Source organism: Procambarus clarkii, chromosome 11 (assembly GCF_040958095.1).
Source record: "Procambarus clarkii isolate CNS0578487 chromosome 11, FALCON_Pclarkii_2.0, whole genome shotgun sequence".
In the NCBI taxonomy this organism is placed as follows: Eukaryota; Metazoa; Arthropoda; class Malacostraca; order Decapoda; family Cambaridae; genus Procambarus; species Procambarus clarkii.
Window position 1 is genome coordinate 42,049,847 of NC_091160.1, and position 25,073 is coordinate 42,074,919.

The following is a 25,073-nucleotide window of genomic DNA, read 5'->3' on the forward strand; positions in this document are numbered from 1 at the left end:
TGATGTCAATGAGTTTCAATTCTTCTTTTAATTGTTATTAAAATATCTAAGGGATTTATTTTACAAAAATAAAATGAACCCATCTTAGACCTGAGGATATATTCTGAATCAGAATATAAACTTATTTATACTTAAATTTATAAAGGTATCACTGGCATGAGTTTTTCAGAAAGCATTTTATTTTATAATCAATAATGTAAAAGTCAGCAATACCCAACTGTTGTTAAATATTAGTATATAATTTACTATGTATTAAAAGGTTATCTAGCTTGTATAAATATGGTTTCTTGAGGGAATAATCCAGCATCTCTTAAGGTTACATTAAAGTCCATGTAGGAAATTTCTCGCCGGGGAAAATTTGTAACCAATTCATACTGCTCGTTGCTGAAGCCCTTCGTACCTACATATTTCACCAAGGCCTGTAAAGAAGAGAATGTCAATAGTAATCAATTATGACATATACAGCTTTCACTCTTACTACAATGGAAATGATGCTATTAACTTACCAGTAATATTTTAAGTGGAACAAGATATATGTCATAGTACAGTATTAATGATGAAGCTTACTATAATACCGTAATGTTTGAATGAATGCACTGTTTACACCACCTTGATAAAGGGTGCAGGTTCATTTGAAAATTTGGTTTAATAATACACTTAAACAAGTCCTGGGTCTCTCCTTCACCTTTACTGTATTAATTTAATCTTATAAACAGAGAAAATTACAACACAAGCAGCTTGTAACTATCTCTTCTACTGTGATGTTTAAATAATTTTAATGCAAATCGTTCTCAAATTTGCACACAAATGCCTACACCCTTACAACCCACCAGGCACCAAAGCTTGTCAACAAAGACACTGCTCAGTACCATATGCTTCCAGCTACTGATGCCTAAAATTTACACACACACATGTAGAGGTATACACACAGAGGTATGCCACCAAACTAGTCCCAGAACTGAGAGGTATGAGCTATGAAGAAAGGCTAAGGGAGCTGAACCTCACGTCCTTGGAAAACAGAAGAGTAATGGGAGACATGATAACCACCTACAAATTTCTTGGGGAAATTGACGGGGTGGACAAAGACAAACTCTTTAGCACGGGTGGGACAAACAAGGGGACACAGGTGGAAACTTAGTACCCAGATGAGCCACAGAGATGTTAGAAAGAATGTCTTTCAGTGTCAGAGTAGTTAACAAATGGAATGCATTAAGTAGTGATGTGGTGGAGGCTGACTCCATACACAGTTTCAAATGTTGATATGATAGAGCCCAATAGGCTCGGGAATCTGTACACCAGTTGATTGACAGTTGAGACAGGACCAAGGAGCCAGAGCTTCACCCCGCAAGCACAACTAGGTGAGTACACACATTGACCAAAACACAGGTCATATTGCATATATTATATGCAATATGTCAATAACATATATTTTTTGCTTGAACAACCTAGATATTTAAATAAAAAAATCATATCTTCAGTCCAGCTTGACTCAATCTATGATCCTACAACCCTGCATCTTTGTCTTCCAATTCACTAAATTAATGAAGTGTTCTTAATTGTATGAATAACATTCATGTGTGCAGGCCAAAAAATACTTGACAATTAATAAAATTGCCTTCCAATAACCTAAGTAATTATCAAAAGAAGGTGCCATGCCTGGAAGACTAATTTATACCTAAAGTAAGTAATTATCAAAAAGAAGGCACCAAACCGGGAAGGCTATGTAGCACCATCAAATGTGCGGGATAATCAGAGGGCGCTAAATATCACCAAGGATGCCAATATGAGAACAGAAACGCATAAGGCAAACGATATAAAAAGTATCCGAGTCACCAAGAATACTATCAAGAGACAAGCGACCGCGGGGGACGGTCAAAAAACAAGACACACGCTCGTCCTGGAAGTCAGGACATTCAACAAGGATATACACAACCGTAAGAGGGACAATGCAATTAGGACAATAAGGAGCAGGGCAGTGCTCCATCAAGTGACCATAAGTTAAGCGAGTATGGCCAATACGCAACCTCGCCAGAGCCGTTTTCCCATTGCCGGTTATGGTGGTAGGACGGCCACGAGGACACACAACTTTTAAGAGAACGTAGTTTGTTACCAGTAACAGAACAACAAGCCTGCCAGCGGGTAAGGATGGAGGAATGGATAACCGGGTAAAAGTCGGACTAAGGAATACCTTTACGAGAGATGGGACAAGAGCAGGACAGCTTCCCTGGCTGGCAGCATCCGCACGCTCATTTAAAGAGACACCAATATGGCTGGGAACCCAACAAAACTCAACCGACTTAAATTTACTGTGAACAAGAAACAGCCAATACTGGATCTCGACAACCACTGGATGAACTGAATTAAAGGACCCAATTTGTACCTAAAATTTGCTTATTTAACTAGCTATACAGTAGAGTATCTATATATTTGATTTAAATTTCCATTCCACCTGCAATCAGAGTAAAATAGCTGCCACTTTCTTCCATTGAGAAACTGAAACATTAAAACAAAAATGAAAATCCACATGAACTCTGTCACGGTGTGACTGAAAGGGAAGAAAGTCCACGGTAACCATCTACTATACTTTAGCAGCAATACAATCATACAAGTCTAAGGTAGGGAGTACTGAAGAACCATCAACACAAACGAATATTAACTAGATAATTGCTCTGTAAATGGCACAAAGTGAACCGAATATTAGATAACTCTGATAATCTAGTCAGTTAAACGGCAGACTAGAATATGAACGGCAGACTAGACTAGAATATGACTAACCCTTGACATGTGGCAATCAATTTAGATGCATGTCCACTCATTGTGCAAAATATAAAATAAAATAAAATTAGTTTTCCTTATAGAATTGTCACTTATCTTGCCTTTTTTGGTCTTGTATTGGCATCTTGAGGGATAATGTAAGACATCAGATTAACTCCCCAATGCTGCTATGACATGGAAGGGACAGTTAAACATGTACTGCTCTGATGAAGACTTGATCTGCTCTCACTACACACACACACCTACTGATGAAGGTTCTTACCGTAAGCAGCAACCAAGCAAAAATCTCACTGATTTCAGTTTTCATATATAAAAAAGCCGCATTACAATTTAATCCATGAATTAAAATCCCACTCCAGGGCAAGAGGTCAGCTCTTTTTCTAGTTATTAAAAGGGGAGGGGGAGGGGTTAAATTGCATTTTCACCATGCAGGATGTTAAAAATGGGTAATAGTGTACCCCTATACAATATGCACAACTTCTAACAAGTGTATACCATTTGAAATACAGAACAGTATTATTAAGCCATTAATACAACTGCACAAGCTATAATAAGAGCTAACCATTAGTTTAGATGTCGACGGCATGGAGACAATATCTCTGGAACCATCTGGCAGTCTGAGAATTAGTTTAGATTCAGGGTCACCAGACGACCCGAGGTACATCTTCCACTCTTCTTCACTACTCGTGCTGCTCTCTTCAAAGTCTGACGACTTTTCTTCAACATGCAAATTATTACTTTCGGTCTTTTTATCTTCAGTCGGCACTTGTTAATTTTCTTCCGTTTAAAATTTTATCACCATTGAATGTTCTCTTCACAGATTCCTTCCCTGTAATTTTATTATCAAGAGAATAATCTATTTCCTCTGCATCAGAATCAAACGTCTCCAGTGTGTCCGAGTCATCTTTGCCATCGTCGTCGTCGTCATCATCGGCTGTTGTTGGACTCGACTTACTGCTCAGTGTCTTCGGCAAGAGAGGCTTTAATTGCAGCCTCTATCTGGGATTCCTCATCGGCTTCTATGATGCTCTCCTTCAATTCCTGAAACATACAACACTGCTTGTCAATAAATAATCATAAACCTCTAAAAATATAAACTTTTCAATTAAATTTATATCTTATTTCCACATGACTTAACCACGAATGTCCTTTAATGAATTCTAAACCGCATTAAAAACAAACATACAGATATGCAAAGGTTCCAGAAAGGATGTGTCCAATACCATAGTCCACCTACCAGGTTCGAAATACTTGTTCACGCGTTATGACCACTATATCTTTTGGACGCCCACTCTGGGATGAGCCACCAGAGAGACCAGCTTATTACTATACCGTACTGACCAAACAATGATCAACATACTTTACAACCTTCTTTTAAATTAAAATTTAAATGAGGGATCTGGATAAAGATGGTCCCACTGAATTATTCTATGATCCTCTTTTGTATAGGTAATTTTCAATGGCATGGTAGTCATTAGGCATTTCATTCATCACAGCAGCTTAGCATCATCTGCAAACTTAATCATTTAACTGTGTATCCCTGCAGGTGCATCCTTAATCTATACTATGAACACTACAGTACTCGCAAAAATACCTAGCCCAGCAAGACGTCGCTGATGGCATTCATCCACTAATTTACTGGTTCTATCCCAACCCTGATCTTTCAATCAGTTTGATTCTTTTCGAACTGATAGGAGTACATTACTCCTATGTACTCCAACTTCCAGAATGGTCTCTTAAACTGGATTTTATCAAATACCTTTCCTAGGTCCACATCGATGCACTCTGCCCAACTGTATCAGGTCAAATCTCAGTAATTGTCATAAAACTACGATAAATTGGAGATACATGTTCATTAATACACAGTTTGTCAAGATATTCTTCCCATTTAATTGCCGTTATATTTTTAAATCCTTATCCAAATGTCTCCCAGTTTTCCTGTTTACAAATTTCTTGGGAATGGAAGCCATGGTGAACATGAAGCATTGACAACATTTCTGTCTATCTTGGACCATTAATAAGTCATTACATGACTTGATAATTATCTCACACTTGCCATATGGATCCTCCTAGGCCACCACACTCGCCTTCCGAAACAAAAATAAAGGAATCAAGTGGCTGCCGGCGTCGGTGTTTTTCCAGGCTTACAGCGGACAGCCCAAGCATAGCCTGCATTCCACCAGGGAACGTACTTCCGTGTGCCCCGGGAGGTTAAGCGAGGAACACAGCAGAGTGCAGTATTAAATACGGAGTCTTGAAAAATTAGGAGGGCTCGAGCAAGAGCAGATCAGAGACGTTGGAAAGAGTAGTGTGGCGGGTGAAGCAGTTCCAGTCAACCTTGGCAAACTGCCACCTAGGGAAGGAGAGGGAAGAGCAAAAAGAGAACGTGACAAGGATGGGGAAATGGTCACTATAATGGAGGTCATCGAAAACCCACCACGTGAAATCTAAATAAAGCCAAGATGAACAGAGAGAAAGATGAAGACAAGAAAGGGTGTGAGAACAGGAGTCAACATGACTGGGTTCACCTGAATTCACCAAAAGACAGAACAGAGGACAAATGGTTCGAGAAGGAGGCCCCAGGTGTTTGTCAGCACATCACCCCAGAGGGTATGCCCACGGTTAAAATTACCCAAAAGGAGCACAGGCTCTGGAAAGAAGTCTAACAGGTGTTTAAGATCAGAAAGACAAAGCAGGGCATTATGGGGGAGATAAATGGAACAGACTATATACCATTTACTCACAAAGATATGGGCCACGGAACACTGAACGCGAGACTGAAAAAGTAGGGGGACAAAGGGAATATCAGAACGAATCAAGAGAGCAGTAGCGTTATGGGTCCCAGCAAAAGCTGGAGGGGAAAGGAGACAGGAATAACCATGGAAGTGACCAGGATGAGCGCCAAGCATCGGCTCCTGGAGACAGACACAAAGCGGTAAAAACTGCAAGATAAGAAGTTGGGAGTCATAGAAGTTGGCAGAAAAACCACAAATATTCCACTGAAGAACAGACATTATCAAAAATAGATAACAGAAACAGAGATAAGGGAGAAACAAAGGCAAAGAAGAACACAGTAGACTAAGTAAGATCAGGATCAGTGAAATCGGGGTTACGGGATATAGGTAAATCTAGCAAACATGATGGAGTCAAGGGAGCAGGAGGATGGACCAGAGACAGACTGACAGTCTGGAGCGGGAGGAGGCATCGGAGAGGGGCAGTCAGGGGAATCGGGGGGGGGAAGGAAGGAAGGAAGGATAGGAAAAGGGTAGTGCACTGGATCAAGGGCAGTATCTGTGAGAGAATCAAGGACCAAGGGAACCTTCATAGCTAGGATAGGGGACTCCACCACTGAAATGACAGGGAATGCAGGGATAGAGTCGGAGTTGGAAGGCGAAGAATATAGTGATGCCTTCATACCACCCGGGATGGAAGACGGAAAGGAGCCAGGTTTACATTTCTGACATAGTGAGACAGGACATACCAGCAGAAATGTACTGGCAGAGAGCCTCTACAGTCTCGACAGAAGGAGAATGGGAGCGGTCCGCACAAAGATTGCTGGGAGGAGGATGGACAATGGCCTGGACAGAGAGGCGTTGTGGAGGGGCAAAAGAGAGAGGAAGGCTGAGAAGCAGGATTAGGGCGAGAAGGGAAAGAGGGCCACAGGAGACGGGGGGAAAGACTGGGAAGGAAGGAAACACCAAGGCGGAGAACCAGGAGAAAGATCCTCTGGCCCAGAATGTTAAGGATCAGGTGAGGTGGTGGAGGTGTCAGGGTCCAAGGCCTGGAAACGGTTGCGAAATTGAGAAAGTGGTACAGGGCGAAGAAGTGGAACACAACACTTGAAGTATAAGACATGCCAGAGAAAGAGGGAAGATGGCAAACCTGGAATCTCGCCTCTGGAAAACATAAATGATTGCAATTTTAAAATTAATGATGTCTTCCTCAAATTTGTAGTGCACACACATGGAAGAAGACAGGGCCTGACAGCTAAGTGGACAGTGCTTCATAATCGTAGTCCTGAGGTTTCGGGTTCGATCCCCGGTGGAAGCGGAAACAAATGGGCAGAGTTTCTTTCACCCTTATGCCCCTGTTACCTAGCAGTATATAGGTACCTGGGAGTTAGACAGCTGCTACAGGCTGCTTCCTGGGGGTGTGTAATAAAAAAGGAGGCTTGGTTGAGGACCGGGCCACAGGGACGCTAAGCCCCGAAATCATCTCAAGATAACCTCTCTCAAGGGTGGATGTCACTGCAATTGATGCAGTGAGCTTGGGAAGAAGAGCACTCCATGTAAGACTGACCCAAGTCTCCACTCAAGAGGTATACACACACCTCACTTGTGCACTTGAAGGGACCATGCCCAAATCTCCAGCACCTATTGTAGAGGCAAGGAGAGGGAATATACTCCTGAACGAAGCATCTGGCACCTGCAAGAATGATAGATGAAGGGACCTACTATCAAAAATTATCTTCACTATGCCGTAAAGGCTGACGACGATGATGACCACAAGAAGGTCGAGTGAACTTATCAATCTGGAGGATAGAATGGCCTTGGGCCTCAAGTTTATATTTAATATCATCATGGCAGTCTTTAAGTTCCTTATCACCAGTCGCAACATGGTGCTGGAGAATAACTGTGCCAATACTGGCATTTAACCGGACAATTTTGGAGATCCGAATAGGAGTCTATCCTAATGCAGGACAACAAGGCTAAGCGGGCAGCCGCTTCTTGAGAAGGGGCTACAACGACGCGTGTACCAGTACGGGTGGGGTTAAAAGTGACAAAGGTATCCGCTGAAGCAAAATAGGTGTTTATGGATGAATAAATCATCAGGACAGTGTAGGATCAACATGACTGAGATCGAAATACTTGGTCCACTTAGCAGGACGAAACAAATCGTGTAATGTATTAGATCGGAAGAAATCATGCGTGCAAGTGCGGAGATGACGGCGCCGAGCACCCCAAGTAAAAGATGCAGTTGCTACAAGGGACAGAGCCACTCCAGGTGACAAGGTGGTCACCACTGGGGGCTTGAGGCTCAACCCTGTCACAGATGTGGGAGGAGAGCAGAGAGAGAGGCAGTCAGGAGAATCAAAGGCAGCTTAGTCTGGGCCCAATGTAGCGGGGACTACAGAGCCCGGCCTTCCATCACAGTCTGACTTGGGGGCCTGGTCGCCCATTCGAGTCCGAGAAGTTAATGAGGGATCAGATATCAACATAGAAACAAACAGGAATAAAATTTTGTTCATGATTAAGCCCCCCATACCCACCATGGAGCCACAATTAGAGGATAGGACACCCAACAAGATGGGACCTCCCTGAGCTGCATCACGGATATGCACCCTGCAATCGTCACCTTAAGAACAGTCAGTCAGTCCGTCCAGATCTTGCTCGACAATGAGGGCAAAGTTTAACAATAAAAGCGTTCCTCGTTCGACAAAGTCAGGTACCACAGTTCTACGGGCGAGTGTGTGCCTCCCCAAACACAGAAGAAAACTTCTTTAAAACAGAAGAAAACATCGGAAAGAATATTCAATAATGGCAAAAAAGTCAGCTGGAAGGAACAAACACTAAAGAGAAGTAGGAAGGAAAAATTAAAAATGAGGAGAAAAAAGCATCCAGCAAAATTAGTGAAGACAGCAGCAGGAGTATAAGGCTTCATATGACATAGAACAAGTTGTCCCCATGGAGCATCACACTCCGGCAGCCACCCACCAAGCTCCCTCACCATGGCAACGGGGCTCTCTAAGCAGTAGGTTATCTGACACTATCATACCAAGATCGTCTCACCTGGTCACTATGATGCCTCACTTTTTCATTCTCTGTCTTTTATTCCTTTTTAGGTCTTTTTTTTTTCTCATACTGAAGTATAGTACAGTAACTGGAATTTGATACAGTTGAACATTCCATTACATTTTGTTGCTTACTGTAAGACCTTCTTGATATGTGACTGTAATTTGTCTTCCACCGAGGCAATTGCCATACTGATTTTGATATCCGTTGAAACCTAACTGGACTTTACTAGACTGACATCTATACAAGTGCCTTAAAAAATCCAAAAAATAATATAAGTGATAAATACTACAAATAATATTACTTGCAATACAAGCTTTTTCTATTAAGTATTAGTGTCTGAAATAAATGATTAAAGCATACAATAGTTTCACAGAAACAAGTGTCTAGCAGTACAGTAGACACTAACCAATTTTTGTTTCTTTGGCAGTGGTGAACTCTCATCCAAGCCTGGGTGTGCAGGACAAGAACTCTGTGACCAGGTCACAAAATGTCACAGCATCTAGCTTGTGCCAGGTAACTAAGTTCTCCCCAGTTCTGGGGTCCAGAACTGCTACATGTGGCCACTCTCCCACTTGATAGAACATCATGTATCGCTGCCCTTCTTCACTATCATGATAAACCTGCAATATCAAGACTCATTGGTAAAGAAAACCCATTTGGAAAAGTAAATTATAAGTGAATGCCTTAAAATAACAGTAAATATGGTACAGTACTGTATTAAAAAATGGAGAAATATTCCATACTAAATTTCTATTTTAATGCAAATCTATTTAAGAATATTTTGTCATTATTTCCTTTTAACCGCTGTGCTGCACCAACCGAGAAATCTCGTTCCGAGAGTTGTACTATTTTTTTTTAATTAGGCTATATTTTAATGTTTTTTATTGTTTTCATCACTGTGTTTTGAAATGAAAATAGTTGAGTTTGGAAACATTTTGACATCAACTTTACCTGAACATTAAAAAAAAAAAATATGTAATTAACAATTGCACTATGAAGCTTTTGCCAAAAACAGGTGTGCTGTGCAGGGGTTGATAAAAATATTCATTTACAAAGCAGCATCTTTGTGGCTTGTTGACGAGTGAGTCCGGAGCTCATTATTGTCTTACTAGCTCCCCTTACTAAGTCTTCACACAACAGGTTTTTCAGCTGGTCTCAGTTTAAAAGTGTGCGAAAAGCAAATTGGCATTTCAGTCATCGTACTCTTAAATTCTCACTCTGTGCGTGTGGTAAATAGAACAGTGATGATTGTGATGATGACCCAGATCATCACCATAACATTTATACTAATGCTCCCTTTGTAGCCATGTCAAAACAAGAAACTGTGTCCAGTATCACAGTCTAACTAGATCCTGCTGATAGTGGCAAAACTAGTAGCTTTATTCCACATTTCCTATTAAATTTTAAGTGGTTTTTAATTTAGTGTAGCATTTTCTCTCTCCATCCCTCCCTCGCACACAAAAATCAGCCTATTGCTAACCAATGAAAGGGACCCTTAAAAATACAGCAGTATTGCTTGCTGGCAATTATTGATTGAACAAAACACAAATATACCTGCCAAAAAATGAAGTGCTCCTTAATTATGGTTTTCACTGCAGGATTGGACCACACATCTCTATTTAAAACTTGACATTGAAATTCACTGGAGTCTTGAATATTAACCATCAACCAGCGCTTTCTTGATACACCTGCATCTCGAGCCTATAAAGAGACACATTGGATCAGAACAATGGTTTGACATAATACAGCCTAACTACAGTACACGACACATTAAGTATACTGTTTACAACACATACATGAACAAAAATATGCATACATAAATGTTATGTAATACTAAAGCTAAAGACAGCAGAATGAAAAAAAAGATCTAGAATTCTCCTACAATTACTGCTGCTAATAATAAACCATTGTCATACGTTTTCTATACTTAAATCTTTAAGGTTCGTGCAACTTTTAAACTGGCGGTGGATGCTTTTGTGACCCAAGCAGCAGACATGGGGTAAACAACCTTCTGGGTGAAAGCGACGGGGAAAACACTGCAAAACAACCTTCGAGAAGTCAACCAAGAGCAAGAAAGGAGAACCCCAAATGCAAAATACAATTGTTAAACGAGAAAAATGTTGAAGAAAATAAGCCCAAGGCTTATCTTTCCAGCATACACCTGGCTTATTGTTCTATACCAAATTACCCGGGAAACTTAGCAAATCATCCTTAACCCCTGTGTTGCTTGGCTATTAATAGCCTTCAACACCGCCAGGCGCAATAAATAAAAAAATTCAATTTTTTTTTTCGGGTTATAAAAATGTTCATTTGTATTCCCTGATCACGGAAAAAATAACAACAAAATCATAGGCGACACATTTTGGCCACAATAGAGCGGGAATGTCTGGCAAACTTGAAGCGTTGTCAGACTAGGCATCCTATCTTGAGGTTATCTTGAGATGATTTCGAGGCTTAGTGTCCCCGCGGCCCAGTCCTCGACCAGGCCTCCTTTTTGCTACACACCCGCAGGAAGCAGCCCGTAGCAGCTCTCTAACTCCCAGGTACCTATTTACAGCTAGTTGAATAGGGCATCAGGGTGAAAGAAACATTTTGCCGATTTGTCTCCACCTCCACCAGGGATCGAACCCGGAACTTCAGGACTACGAATCCGAAGAGCTGTCCACTCGGCTATCAGGCGCCCTGTGGTGGTCTGCTCCACCCTTGCTGACAGGCGGGAGTTGTCACAAAGATATTATTACTATTTATTTCAATGTTTCCGACTGATTTTTTTTTTTTTGCAGTAATATTATTCAATAGTGTGTAGTGTGACACACATATATAATAAAAAGTGTGAACTAACTGTACAACTAAGCTGGTATGGCGAGTCAATACAATAATTGAAGTCACCACAGTCAGCTGATGCTTCCTCCCTCACTTGTCAACATTTCTCCTACTACTAGCTAGTGCTGTTTTATACACTATATATACACACACACATTATATCTAAGTATCTACATGTTATATTCACCATAACTGTACAACTAAGCTGGTATGGTGTCCAAACAACATAGTGGCCACAAAAAACTGCTCAACAAGTGGCAGCCGCTACCAGACAATGTCACCGCCCTCACAAAAAATGGTTCCTCCCAACATACTCCTTTTACTGTTATTACACACGCTACATACAAACAAGTACTGTATCTACATTTGTGTTCACCATAGCGAACCACTAAGTTGGTATAGTGAGTCCAGACAATAACAGGTGTATCCACAGAGGAAAACTCATTTTTCTCAATTAATATTACCGATATGGTTCTTATAATACAGTACATGAATCTCTGCCCACTTAGCTACAGCATAATTAACATATATTTTCCTTAGATTATTTATGTTTACTTCACTCAAAGTAAGAGCAAACTGGTAAGACCGCTTATGATCAATCCCTTAACTGCTCCAGATATTTCTCTACCATGTCTGTCATGTGCACAACAAAATTTGTTCTGAATTTGTTTTTCTTTTAACATTGTTAATTAGCATACAGGAAGCACAAAAATCCTCATAAAAAGTCTCTACCTATCATGGTTTAGCTACAGTGTCTCGTAAAAGCAGCATTTTTGGTATAAATGAGTCGAGGTGTTGCTTGGGAATAACTTCATTGATTTACTTTCATTGTTCCTCGTTTTGTTTATTTTGTTTTTTCAAGTGAACATGTTGTATTGATACGTCAATAGCGATGTTCATTATGTATAACTTTGAAAATATACATATATACAGACATGCATATAAATATATGCATATAACTGCACATAGTACACATTTTGCTTGTAAATATATACATGGTAATCGCTCATTTTATGTTAAAAGTTGAATGGTTCCTAGCATGGCTGCTCGGTACTCTGAAAAACTAGATGATGTACCAGACATGGTCTGCATAATTGTACTAAGGCCCTCAAAAGGAAATTATGGGGTACATGACTTTTTCCAAACATGGCACATGATCAACAGAGTTCTCTAATGTCAAGTGACATCCCCATAGACTGGGTGGATCTTTATATAAAAAAAAATGAGACACCTTTAATCATCTCCAGGGAATTGAAGCACATAGGCCAATTACCTTGAGATGATTGGAGTGGTTTTAGGGTTAATACCTGCGATGCTCTTACAAGACAAAATGATTAATAATGACATACTTCACACAAACAATATACAAAGCATTTGTATAATCACTAACAGCCTGGAATGTGCCTCGATATATGAGATCAATAGGTGGTCTGAAGAGGTCTTCTAAGGTCTTCATTTTTCGGCGACTTCGATGAGTGGGAAGAGCATTAGTGTTGCTTGTAGATGCTCCTGCTGCCACAGACTCCTCCCTTGCAGCACTTGCTAACAACTCCTCCTCTTGACGCTCTACAGATAATTTCAATATTTTGGAACGTTAACATTAATGGAAGATAACCGAGGAGCAAAATTCCTTAAATACACTTACCGGCACTGTATTTATATTTTAGTACAAGTACAGAGGAGAATTTATGTATATTGTGGTGCGTAATTAATCCTTTCGGGACGGCATTTGAGACACCCCCTTTACCTCCCAAGGACTCAGTTTTACACCCCCTTTACCTCCCAAGGACTCAGTTTTACACCCCTTTTACCTCCCAAGGACTCAGTTTTACAAAGTATATACAAAATAAGGTTAATGGTGTTTAACCACTGCCCTGCTCCAGGTGTCCTGCAGCAATTAGGCACATTGCTCCAACTGCTATCAGTCTTATTTTTTAACACTAAAGTGCAGGCCAGACAGCTATAACAGTAATACTCTAGGGGGCAATTTGTTTCATCAATGAGCCGAGTACTTTAAAAACATTAAATACAGTATAGCAGAGTATCGTCAACCACAATTACCTTAAATTTGTTGCTCATCATAAAGTACAAAGAAGTGAAATATTGGTTACATCTTTCTTCTGCCACTATTTAAAAGTTCATGTCCCCAGAATCCTATGAATTGTGTATTTTGATTTTATATATTGTACTGCCCTTTAATACTTATAAAGCGGTACAATAATTATGTTAATCTCTGAACAGCATAATACTATTATTTTATTAATTTAATTCACATGAATTCAACTCCTACCCTTTCTTAATAACACACTTTTTCTCTCTCTTTTCATCATTAACAGTTTGTATACATACTTTCTGAATAAAAATAAAAGACAATATTCTATATCTTTTAAGCTGGCTCTGTACTTTCTTGAGTGGGAAATTTATTCTGTGAAAATATACAATGATGTGATGTAAAATTGAACCCCATTCATTAGGGATGACAACAATCCGATGGCCACTGCCTTTTCAACCATAAAAACTAACTTACTATCTAGGGTTCCATCACCAGCAAAGACAAATAATGTCCACTACTCCAAATTATAATTTTTCCAAAGTTTTATCCCATTGCATACAAATTACAAAAACACTTACTTGTCTCTGCTTGGAAGTCCCGAAATTTATCAAAAACTGATCGTGCTACTCTGCGTCTGCCACGAAATGAGAAAGAGAGTTCATCTGGACCCTCAACCAGCACTTCCTGCCTTTGTGGGATGGGAGCACGCACTGCCTCATCCTCGCCCTTGAAAAGACCAAAATACAGAACACTTGTCATGATCCAGCTGGACAATGGTACTCTTTAATCTGCTTAAAATACACAAACATACTGAGCTAATGCATTGGTAAAGACTTTACTATGAAGCTTTAAATTATATTAACAAATTTTAAGAGTATTGAAAGGAAGAAAAACAAACACTGTACAGAGAATAGACAAAAAGAATGATGTAAAATACTGATAACAGATTATTTAAAGATAATGATACCATTGCCGGCTGACAGAAGAAACTATTGATTTTTTACTTCTCTGTTGATTTTCAGAGAATCTGGTCATATAAGATATGGAATTTACCTCTATCCCAAGTTCAGTACCATGATTAGGGTCACTTTTTGCAAAATCTAGAATAATCCTGCCAGGTTACTTGCAATAGTGAAAGGATTAAAGCAAGAGAGGACTCGTCAATCCCTCTGGTGAACAACAAGGAAGATGATCCCTGAGGGAGCCGAGGTAAGTTTGGAAGATCTTCGAGTCAGTACTGTATGATTCATAATCTGTCATTTGCAACTATGCTGGTTTGTCTTTCAGTACTCCCTGGCATCTTTCATGACAGCAGAGGACATTTGAGAAGTCCTTGTGGCACATTTATATCATCCCATTTGACAATTTTTCTGCCCAAAGACACAGCGGGATCTTACTTTAGTGAGCTACTGAAAACACAGAAGCTCATATAATGTGCTTATTCAGTATGATTTTTGGTACAAGACTGTGAGAGTACTGTGAAAACGTGCATAAGTATAGTGTGCATTCACAAGGAAATCATAATAGGGTAAGCCACGTGGCCGAGTTTCCCAGGTCACTCGTTCCATCCCCATACTGCTCCAATGACTCTCTACAGTATGCATGTTATCATTTTCACCCCCAGAACCAATTGATCTTGATACCAATATCTTGCACTGCTTAATTATTTATTAATTAATTAGGTTTATCAAAGGCAAGAAGCTATGTATATAAACTTTAAGCTTATACTGTATCAAGGTTCCCTCAAGGTGGAACTACTAACCCTCTCCAGGATGCAACCCAACAACAGCTGCATAACTCTCAAGTATTTTTTTACTGCAAGATGACCAGAGGCCCAACCATTTCTGTCCCACCTGGGAATCGAACCCACGGTACCTAAATATGTCAAGAATGAAGCCAACTGTACTATGAGACCCTCAACCTGTCCTCACCACAAAAAGGCCAAATGCTCGTTAATTCACCCACCAAATGGTGTTTATGAATGATAAATACTACACACATTTGGTATTTGTATTTGGCAGATTTGTAAACCTCATTCTGGAGACATTCTTGTATCAACATGTCACGAAGGCCACAAGAATGATGGAAGGAGATGTTCCATCAGTGCTGGGTCTAATATTCACCAGAAAAGAAAAAGATATATTTGACATCCAGTACCTTCTTCCCTTGGGAAAGTGATCGTGTCCTGTTGGACATTAAATATGCATTGCGATCTAATCTAGAAGAGAATGGGGACATTAAAACAGTATATAAACTATTTCAAGAGAGGACACTATGGGGGAACTTAAAAAAAAATTAACGAGTTTAATTGGACAGACGTGTTGCTAGGAAAGGAAGTAAATGAGATGCATGCCAAATTTTGCGAAATATACGATGAAGGCGCACAAACATTCATACCAAAACAGAGATGCAGAACCAGAAAACAGAACTGGTTCAACAGAAATTGTGCGAGGGCCAGACAGGAAAAAACAAGAAACTGGGTTCAGTGTTACAGTAATCTCTTACTTAGGCAAGGAGATCCTGCCTTTTCCTTTACTGCCTATTCAACAACAACAACATACCTGCATACTAAGTATAAGAAATCAATAACAACAACAATATGTACTTAGAAGCCTGTGTCTAGATAAGACACCACCCCCCCCCCTCCACCCTCAAGTACCCGAGACACCGAGACACCTGTCTGGGGCCAACGCCACTTGCCGGTCTACCAGCTGAACCGCTTGTTTAAGAATGCCGGCGATAGTTACCTGCACATCAGCGCCATCTACACTAAGCCTGACCCGCCTATATAAGCAGCTCACCACCGGCCAGACCTCAGAATACCTTTCATGCTCTCACAGCCGTAACATCTACTGTCGCCTTCCCAGGAACCAGTAGATGCGTACAGCTATGGTATATTGTGCTTTGCACCTCTCTTTGCCCTTAACGTAACTGTCACATGTTTATATTTCTTTTGCATTTTATACTGTGGTAATGCCAAGTAGAATATGGGAATTGTTTTATTTGTTGTTAAAAGTCATTTTTGTTATATTAAATATTTAAAGATTTTTTATTCTTTGGACTTTACCCATAGCTCTCACAGTAAAGAGGTCAGAAGCAGTCTTATTTACTTTATTTTTTTTTTTATTTTATGTGACTGACATATCACCTGCCGGATTAGCCACTGCTCTATTCTTTCACTTTTACGTCACAATAGGAAGAGGCCTAACCCATAAACATACCAGCACTACAAGCAAGCAAGCAAGCAAGCAAGAAACAATTACACAACAGAGAGGCAGAGAGGAACTTTGAAAAATGTATAACAGATAAATGTAAAACTGACCCAGGCCTTTTCTATAAATTCATTAAAAACAAGCTGCATGTAAAGGATAAAATCCAGTGATTGAGAACGGAGAACAGGACTACTGTACTGAGAATGAAAAATAAATGTGTGAAATGCTAAATGAACAGTTCCAAAGTATATTTGTTCAAAATAAGGATTTTATAGAACTGGACCTAATACTAATTCCAGAGCAAGCCATAGAATACATAGTGGATCTCAAGATCCCCTATGTATTAGCCAGGGAGCCGGTCAGCCGAGCGGACAGCACGCTGGACTTGTGATCCTGTGGTCCTGGGTTCGATCCCAGGCGCCGGCGAGAAACAATGGGCAGAGTTTCTTTCACCCTATGCCCCTGTTACCTAGCAGTAAAATAGGTACCTGGGTGTTATCAGCTGTCACGGACTGCTTCCTGGGGGTGGAGGCCTGGTCGAGGACCGGGCCGCGGGGACACTAAAGCCCCGAAATCATCTCAAGACAACCTCAAGATAACCTCAAGACTCAAATGGAAATCTCAAGTAGAATCAAGTAGAATCTCAAGACGAAGTGGAAAAATTACTCAAGAGGTTAGAAAGAAATAAAGCAGTTGGATCTGATGGAGTTTCATCTTGGGTGCTGCAAGAATGTGCAACTTCTGATATGGATGAAAAACTTTCTACATGACAGACAGATGAGGGCAGTAATCAGAGAATGTATCTGAGTGGAAGAGTGTTACTAGCGGAGTACCACAGGGTTTGGTTCTTGCACCAGTAATGTTTATCATCTACATAAACGATCTACCAGAAGGAATACCAGAAAGTGCTTAGAGTGTAAAGTGGCAAATGGAATTCAATGTGGATAAATGCCATGTTATGGCATGTGAAGTCGGAGAAAATAGATCTCACACAACTTACAAATTATGCGGAATGGAATTACAGAACTTTAATAAAGAACGAGACGTAGAGGTGGTTTTGAATAGTAAGCTGTCGCCAGAGGAACACACAAAGAACATTGTGAGAGGAGCGTATGCGTCGCTTTCCAACTTCAGATTTGCTTTTAATTATATGGATGGTGAAATACTAAAGAAATGACTTTCTTTAGTATTGACTAATAGTATTGACTATTTAGTATTGACTACTATTGAAATGACTTTAAAGAGTTCATGACTTTTCTGAGACCAAAACTGGAATATGCAGCAGTTGTATGGTACCCAAATCTCAAGAAGCACATAAATAAACTGGAAAAGGTGCAGCGGAATGCTACAAAATGGCTTCCAGATCTGAAAAAACAAGAGTTACAAAGAGAGACTATAGACATTAAACATGCCTAAACTAGAAGACAAACGAAAGAGAGGTGGTATGATCACCACATACAAAATTCTAACAGGAATCGCCCAAACTGACAAGGAGGAATTCCTGAACCCAGCAACATCATGAACAAGAGGACACTGCTTCAAGCTAAGGAAACAGAGGTGCCGAAAAAACATTAGAAAGTTTTCTTTTGCAAACAGAGTGGCAGATGGTTGAAACAAGCCAAGTGAGAAGGTGGTGGAGGCCAAAACCGTCAGTAGTTTCAAAGCGTTATATGACAAAGAACACTGGGATGACAGGACACCACGAGCTTAGCTGTCATCATGTAACTACACTTAGGTAATTACACAATTCACAATTGATGACGTAATTTTCTCAAACAGTGATTAGTTTGAGTTCTCTGCTTGAATCGTCCCTCTCTGAATGCTTCATCTACATACTGGAAATACCAATAATTGCCAACAGAACTTTACCACCTAGCCTAAATTAAGTTAGTCCTAACTATTCAATACACTCTAGTATGTAATAATATTAACTTATATTTGGGAAAATACAAATTTTGAATATGCAGTACATTAGAAATGATGAATGCATCTTTGGGGTCAACCACCTGTTGGACGAGCCCAGCCTGAGGACAGACTGGAGACCCTATAATATAGCAGCTCCAAGAAATGATGAATGGAGGAACAACAAAGAACACAAAATCTCCTGCTTTTACCGGAGCAGGAAAAACCTAGGAAAGTAAACATAAAACAATGTCTAAAAAGAACAACATGTTGATCACTTTCTACAAGATCAGCAATACAAGATTAACATTTTTGGTAAGAAAACAGAAAAAGGAAGAGATAAAGATGCCTTTTGATTATTTAACTATTACTTAACATTAATATATTGTTTAAATCTATCAATATACAGTATAACTTAAAATGTGCTCGATTGTGAATTAAAATAACTTTTGCATGTAAAGACTGGCCAAATCAGAGCCCATTATAGTATACACAGCATAAGGGCAGACAAAAATTAAGTATGTTGCTCAGAGACAACATTTAAATATAACCATATACAACTTGTTACAATGTGTACAAATTTATTCCCAAGTATGTTAAAAAAGGGGCTCACACACAGTGATGCCAAGTGGCCTCGACGCTGCGTTGCCCGGCCTGCCGGAGCTGGAGGAAGCTGCGGCATCATGCACACCTTCCATGTGCATGTTTATAGCCATCTCCAAGTTGTTTCCACAAGCTTCCAAGAGGTTGCTGGCAAGCCCTTTTTCTGCACCTGAAATGAAAAAGAAGTGTTTACTGTAATTTTGCACGGGCATGTGTTCAGCTTAATTATTAGAATGCTTGGTGGCTCTACCGATGTTGTCAATTAGCCACCATTTCAGTTAAATCTTCAGCTTCATCAGTCTTACTTGTTTGACATTATTAATCATAAGTGATCCAGTTACCAACAATGTCATGCTGATTCAATTACCCAAATAAATATATTTGAAGATTTTACAGTAACAGTGCTCTGCATAACTAAGAAATATCTGTATTCTTACTGAAACATATCTTTACAAGAATAACATGACAGTGCAAGAAATTATATACCTACTGGCCAAAATAAACATGTCATGTTAAAAACTAAACTTGCATGTGAATTGAATAGGAAAGAGGAATGTTAAACCAAATCTTACCCATACCACCACTACAAGCTAGTCAGAACCTTCACCAGTTTTGAGTGTCCTGACACGACAAAACACACAATGGAGTACAGTACAACCTTGAGTCAATGAACTACGTGGGACCAACCCCAATTCGGTGTAGTGAGGGATTCGTTGCAACCAGAGATGCCTCCAGGATGCTTTTCCCACACCCTATAGGCTAATTTCACTTAGCGAATTTTTCATTTCAATCAATAATATAACAACCAAAAATTGAGTGTCTGCAAAAAAAAAAAAAAAAAAAAAAATTAATCACATTTAGCTTCTACGTTTACCTGAGTGAATGAAAACTTAGTCATCTCAAAATGAAGATAGACCAAAGAATTTGGTATAAATATCCTGAAGAGCTTTACCAAGGTTCTATTTCTTGTGAACTTAGTCCATCTACAAAAATCATCAGAAATATGACTGGAGCCATATTAATTAAGTGTGTTACCATTCATACTCTTAATATTTTCCATGCTCCATTCTTTCACTAAGCGAATTTTTTTAGTTCAATCTGTCATATGAAGGGCAACTACCGAGACCCTGTCTTTAGCTTTAACTTACTTTAACTTAACTTTAACTTTAGTTACTTTACTTTAGTTTAGTTTAACTTAACTTTAACTTAACCTAACTTTACCAGATTTAACTGTACCTAGCATATCTCCCAAGTAAAGCCTTGAAATCTCATTTACAAAGAAAAATGGGTCCATATTTTACTGAATGAAAACCTCTGCAACAGGAAATGAAAACGGACCACAGAATTTGGTTTTAAATATTCTCATTGGCTTTCCCCAAGGCCCAAACTATTCCTCGTAATGTTGCCTTCATCTGTGAACTCAGTCCCAACCTCCTAAGCAAATCCACATCCCTGTGGCACAGTGGTAAGACACTCGCTCAGCGCTTCGCAAGGGCTTTGGCCTGGGTTCGTATCCTGGTCGGGGAGGATTGACTGGGCGCCAAGCCATAACTGTAGCCTCTGTTCGCCCAGCAGTGAATGGGTACCTGGGTTGTTAAGCTATTTGGCGGGTCGTATGCCGGGGAAAATTAGTCTATACAAAAATGTAAAAACTCTTGTATAGAATGTTAGTAAATGTAAATGTTTTACATGTTTAAAAAAAGACAGACATAGAAGCTTCATTTAAAGTCCTTAACCATGGACATACTTAAAGGTCAAATGGGAAGCCAACAACCCCCCACAGGAGCCACAACCACCAGCAGGAAGCCAACAACCCCCCACAGGAGCCACAACCACCAGCAGGAAGCCAACAACCCTCCACAGGTGCCACAACCACCAGCAGGAAGCCAACAACCCCCCACAGGTGCCACAACCACCAGCAGGAAGCCAACAACCCCCCACAGGTGCCATAACCACCAGCGGGAAGCCAACAACACCCCACAGGTGCCACAACCACCAGGGGGAAGCCAACAACCCCCCACAGGTGCCACAACCACCAGCAGGAAGCCAACAACACCCCACAGGTGCCACAACCACCAGCAGGAAGCCAACAACACCCCACAGGTGCCACAACCACCAGCAGGAAGCCAACAACACCCCACAGGTGCCACAACCACCAGGGGGAAGCCAACAACCCCCACAGGTGCCACAACCACCAGGGGGAAGCCAACAACCCCCCACAGGTGCCACAACCACCAGCGGGAAGCCAACAACCCCCCACAGGTGCCACAACCACCAGCAGGAAGCCAACAACACCCCACAGGTGCCACAACCACCAGCAGGAAGCCAACAACACCCCACAGGTGCCACAACCACCAGGGGGAAGCCAACAACCCCCCACAGGTGCCACAACCACCAGCAGGAAGCCAACAACACCCCACAGGTGCCACAACCACCAGCAGGAAGCCAACAACCCCCCACAGGAGCCACAACCACCAGTAGGAAGCCAACAACCCCCCACAGGTGCCACAACCACCAGCAGGAAGCCAACAACACCCCACAGGTGCCACAACCACCAGGGGGAAGCCAACAACCCCCCACAGGTGCCACAACCACCAGCAGGAAGCCAACAACACCCCACAGGTGCCACAACCACCAGCAGGAAGCCAACAACCCCCCACAGGAGCCACAACCACCAGTAGGAAGCCAACAACCCCCCACAGGTGCCACAACCACCAGCAGGAAGCCAACAACCCCCCACAGGAGCCACAACCACCAGTAGGAAGCCAACAACCCCCCACAGGTGCCACAACCACCAGCAGGAAGCCAACAATACCCCACAGGTGCCACAACCACCAGCAGGAAGCCAACAACACCCCACAGGTGCCACAACCACCAGGGGGAAGCCAACAACACCCCACAGGTGCCACAACCACCAGGGGGAAGCCAACAATCCCCCACAGGTGCCACAACCACCAGCAGGAAGCCAACAACCCCCCACAGGAGCCACAACCACCAGTAGGAAGCCAACAACCCCCCCCCACAGGTGCCACAACCACCAGTAGGAAGCCAACAACACCGCACAGGTGCCACAACCACCAGCAGGAAGCCAACAACACCCCACAGGTGCCACAACCACCAGGGGGAAGCCAACAACACCCCACAGGTACCACAACCACCAGTAGGAAGCCAACAACACCCCACAGGTGCCACAACCACCAGTAGGAAGCCAACAACACCCCACAGGTGCCACAACCACCAGTAGGAAGCCAACAACACCCCACAGGTGCCACAACCACCAGTAGGAAGCCAACAACCCTCCACAGGTGCCACAACCACCAGTAGGAAGCCAACAACCCTCCACAGGTGCCACAACCACCATGGGGAAGCCAACAACACCCCACAGGTGCCACAACCACCAGCAGGAAGCCAACAACACCCCACAGGTGCCACAACCACCAGTAGGAAGCCAACAACCCTCCACAGGTGCCACAACCACCAGTAGGAAGCCAACAACCCTCCACAGGTGCCACAACCACCATGGGGAAGCCAACAACACCCCACAGGTGCCACAACCACCAGCAGGAAGCCAACAACACCCCACAGGTGCCACAACCACCAGGGGGAAGCCAACAACACCCCACAGGTGCCACAACCACCAGTAGGAAGCCAACAACACCCCACAGGTGCCACAACCACCAGTAGGAAGCCAACAACCCTCCACAGGTGCCACAACCACCAGTAGGAAGCCAACAACCCTCCACAGGTGCCACAACCACCATGGGGAAGCCAACAACACCCCACAGGTGCCACAACCACCAGCAGGAAGCCAACAACACCCCACAGGTGCCACAACCACCAGGGGGAAGCCAACAACACCCCACAGGTGCCACAACCACCAGGGGGAAGCCAACAACACCCCACAGGTGCCACAACCACCAGGGGGAAGCCAACAACACCCCACAGGTGCCACAACCACCAGCAGGAAGCCAACAACACCCCACAGGTGCCACAACCACCAGCAGGAAGCCAACAACACCCCACAGGTGCCACAACCACCAGGGGGAAGCCAACAACACCCCACAGGTGCCACAACCACCAGGGGGAAGCCAACAACACCCCACAGGTGCCACAACCACCAGCAGGAAGCCAACAACACCCCACAGGTGCCACAACCACCAGCAGGAAGCCAACAACCCCCCACAGGTGCCACAACCACCAGCAGGAAGCCAACAACCCCCCACAGGTGCCACAACCACCAGCAGGAAGCCAACAACCACCCCACAGGTGCCACAACCACCAGGGGGAAGCCAACAACACCCCACAGGTGCCACAACCACCAGGGGGAAGCCAACAACCACCCCACAGGTGCCACAACCACCAGGGGGAAGCCAACAACACCCCACAGGTGCCACAACCACCAGCAGGAAGCCAACAACCACCCCACAGGTGCCACAACCACCAGCAGGAAGCCAACAACCCCCCACAGGAGCCACAACCACCAGCAGGAAGCCAACAACCCCCCACAGGTGCCACAACCACCAGCAGGAAGCCAACAACCACCCCACAGGTGCCACAACCACCAGGGGGAAGCCAACAACAAAGGCCGCCCCCAGAGTAGCGGCCGCCCCACACAAGCCCCCCAGAGGGCACCCTCGGGGGGGGGGGCCACGACCCCTGGGAGGGGGCGACGACCCCCAGGGGGGTGCCAGGATTTACCTGTAATGGAGCAGAACTGGTCTATAAGGGAGGTGGCGGCCCTGGAGGCCTTAGTGGGAGCCATCACTACTGCTCCACCCGCCACCCGCCAGCCCTCCACACACACTAAATCAATCCTCCTTCACTAGCCCCATATATCCTCTCCTATATCATCTATATCCTCCTCGTTATCTACTCGTATATGATAGAATATATGCTATGGGTACTCGCTGGGGAGTGGTATATTAAGTGTAGGTAAAGGTATTTCTTGATATTACTCTTGTAGGTGTTGGGTCTTGCCATTTGTTTAAGGGTTTATATTTTGTGTAATGATATATTAGTGTGTGTGGCTTGTGTTATAGTGTCATTAAGAGCGGCATATGTCATAGTCATTAATGATTTTTTTTATATTTCGCTGGAAGACATTGGAAGAAAGATAAGGCAAATAATAAGAATTGTCTTGGATGGCAACTACTCTTCCTGTTGTAGTATACAATACAATACATCTCAAGATGTATATACTGTATATCGCGCCAGTATGCCACTATTAACATTAATATACATTTTATATTAATAAACTTTTATTTATTATGTCCTTCAAAACTATTGGTATGAGATATTAGGTTACATAGGGGTCCTGTAGCGCAGTAGACTACGTCACAGGCTTGCAACTGTGGATCCCGGATTCGATTCCCGGGCAGAGGATGTCATAATTTATGCCCACGCTCATGCCCTTCCCGTGCATTAAACCAAATGAACCAAAACTGTAAATGTACTGTTAAACTACATTATAACATTTGAAACTATAGCTGATCAAAGCTAACTTAATTATAACTGCCATTGAGAATAGGCGCTGCCCAATAAGCTCGCCCCTCGGGGCAAAATTTAAAAAAACAAAAACAAAAAAAACATTATTAGATTTAGTTCCCATCTGAGCCCATATTCTGTGTGTCTGTGACGTTTCCACGCCCCTCACAGCATGGGTATAGGTACCCACAGGATGGGTATGAGTACACTATCATTCACAGGATGGGTATAGGTACCCACAGGATGGGTATGGGTACACTATCATTCACGGGATGGGTATAGGTACCCACAGGATGGGTATGAGTACACTATTATTCACAGGATGGGTATAGGTACCCACAGGATGGGTATGGGTACACTATCATTCACAGCATGGGTATAGGTACCCACAGGATGGGTATGGGTACACTATCATTCACAGGATGG

General features: G+C 42.4%; 1 protein-coding gene across 1 annotated transcript; it reads right to left on the reverse strand.

Moving 5' to 3' along the window:
• Positions 1–13: 13 nt before the first annotated feature.
• LOC123758466 (UBX domain-containing protein 7) lies at positions 14–24,016 on the reverse strand. The gene is given in 11 exon segments (XM_069322713.1): positions 14–419; positions 3,338–3,532; positions 3,534–3,734; positions 3,736–3,816; positions 8,977–9,027; positions 9,029–9,190; positions 10,125–10,271; positions 12,784–12,959; positions 14,025–14,172; positions 19,178–19,332; positions 23,862–24,016. Coding segments are annotated over 11 exon segments (1,539 nt in total). The 5' UTR covers positions 23,926–24,016; the 3' UTR covers positions 14–260.
• Between the last annotated feature and the right edge of the window lie 1,057 nt (positions 24,017–25,073).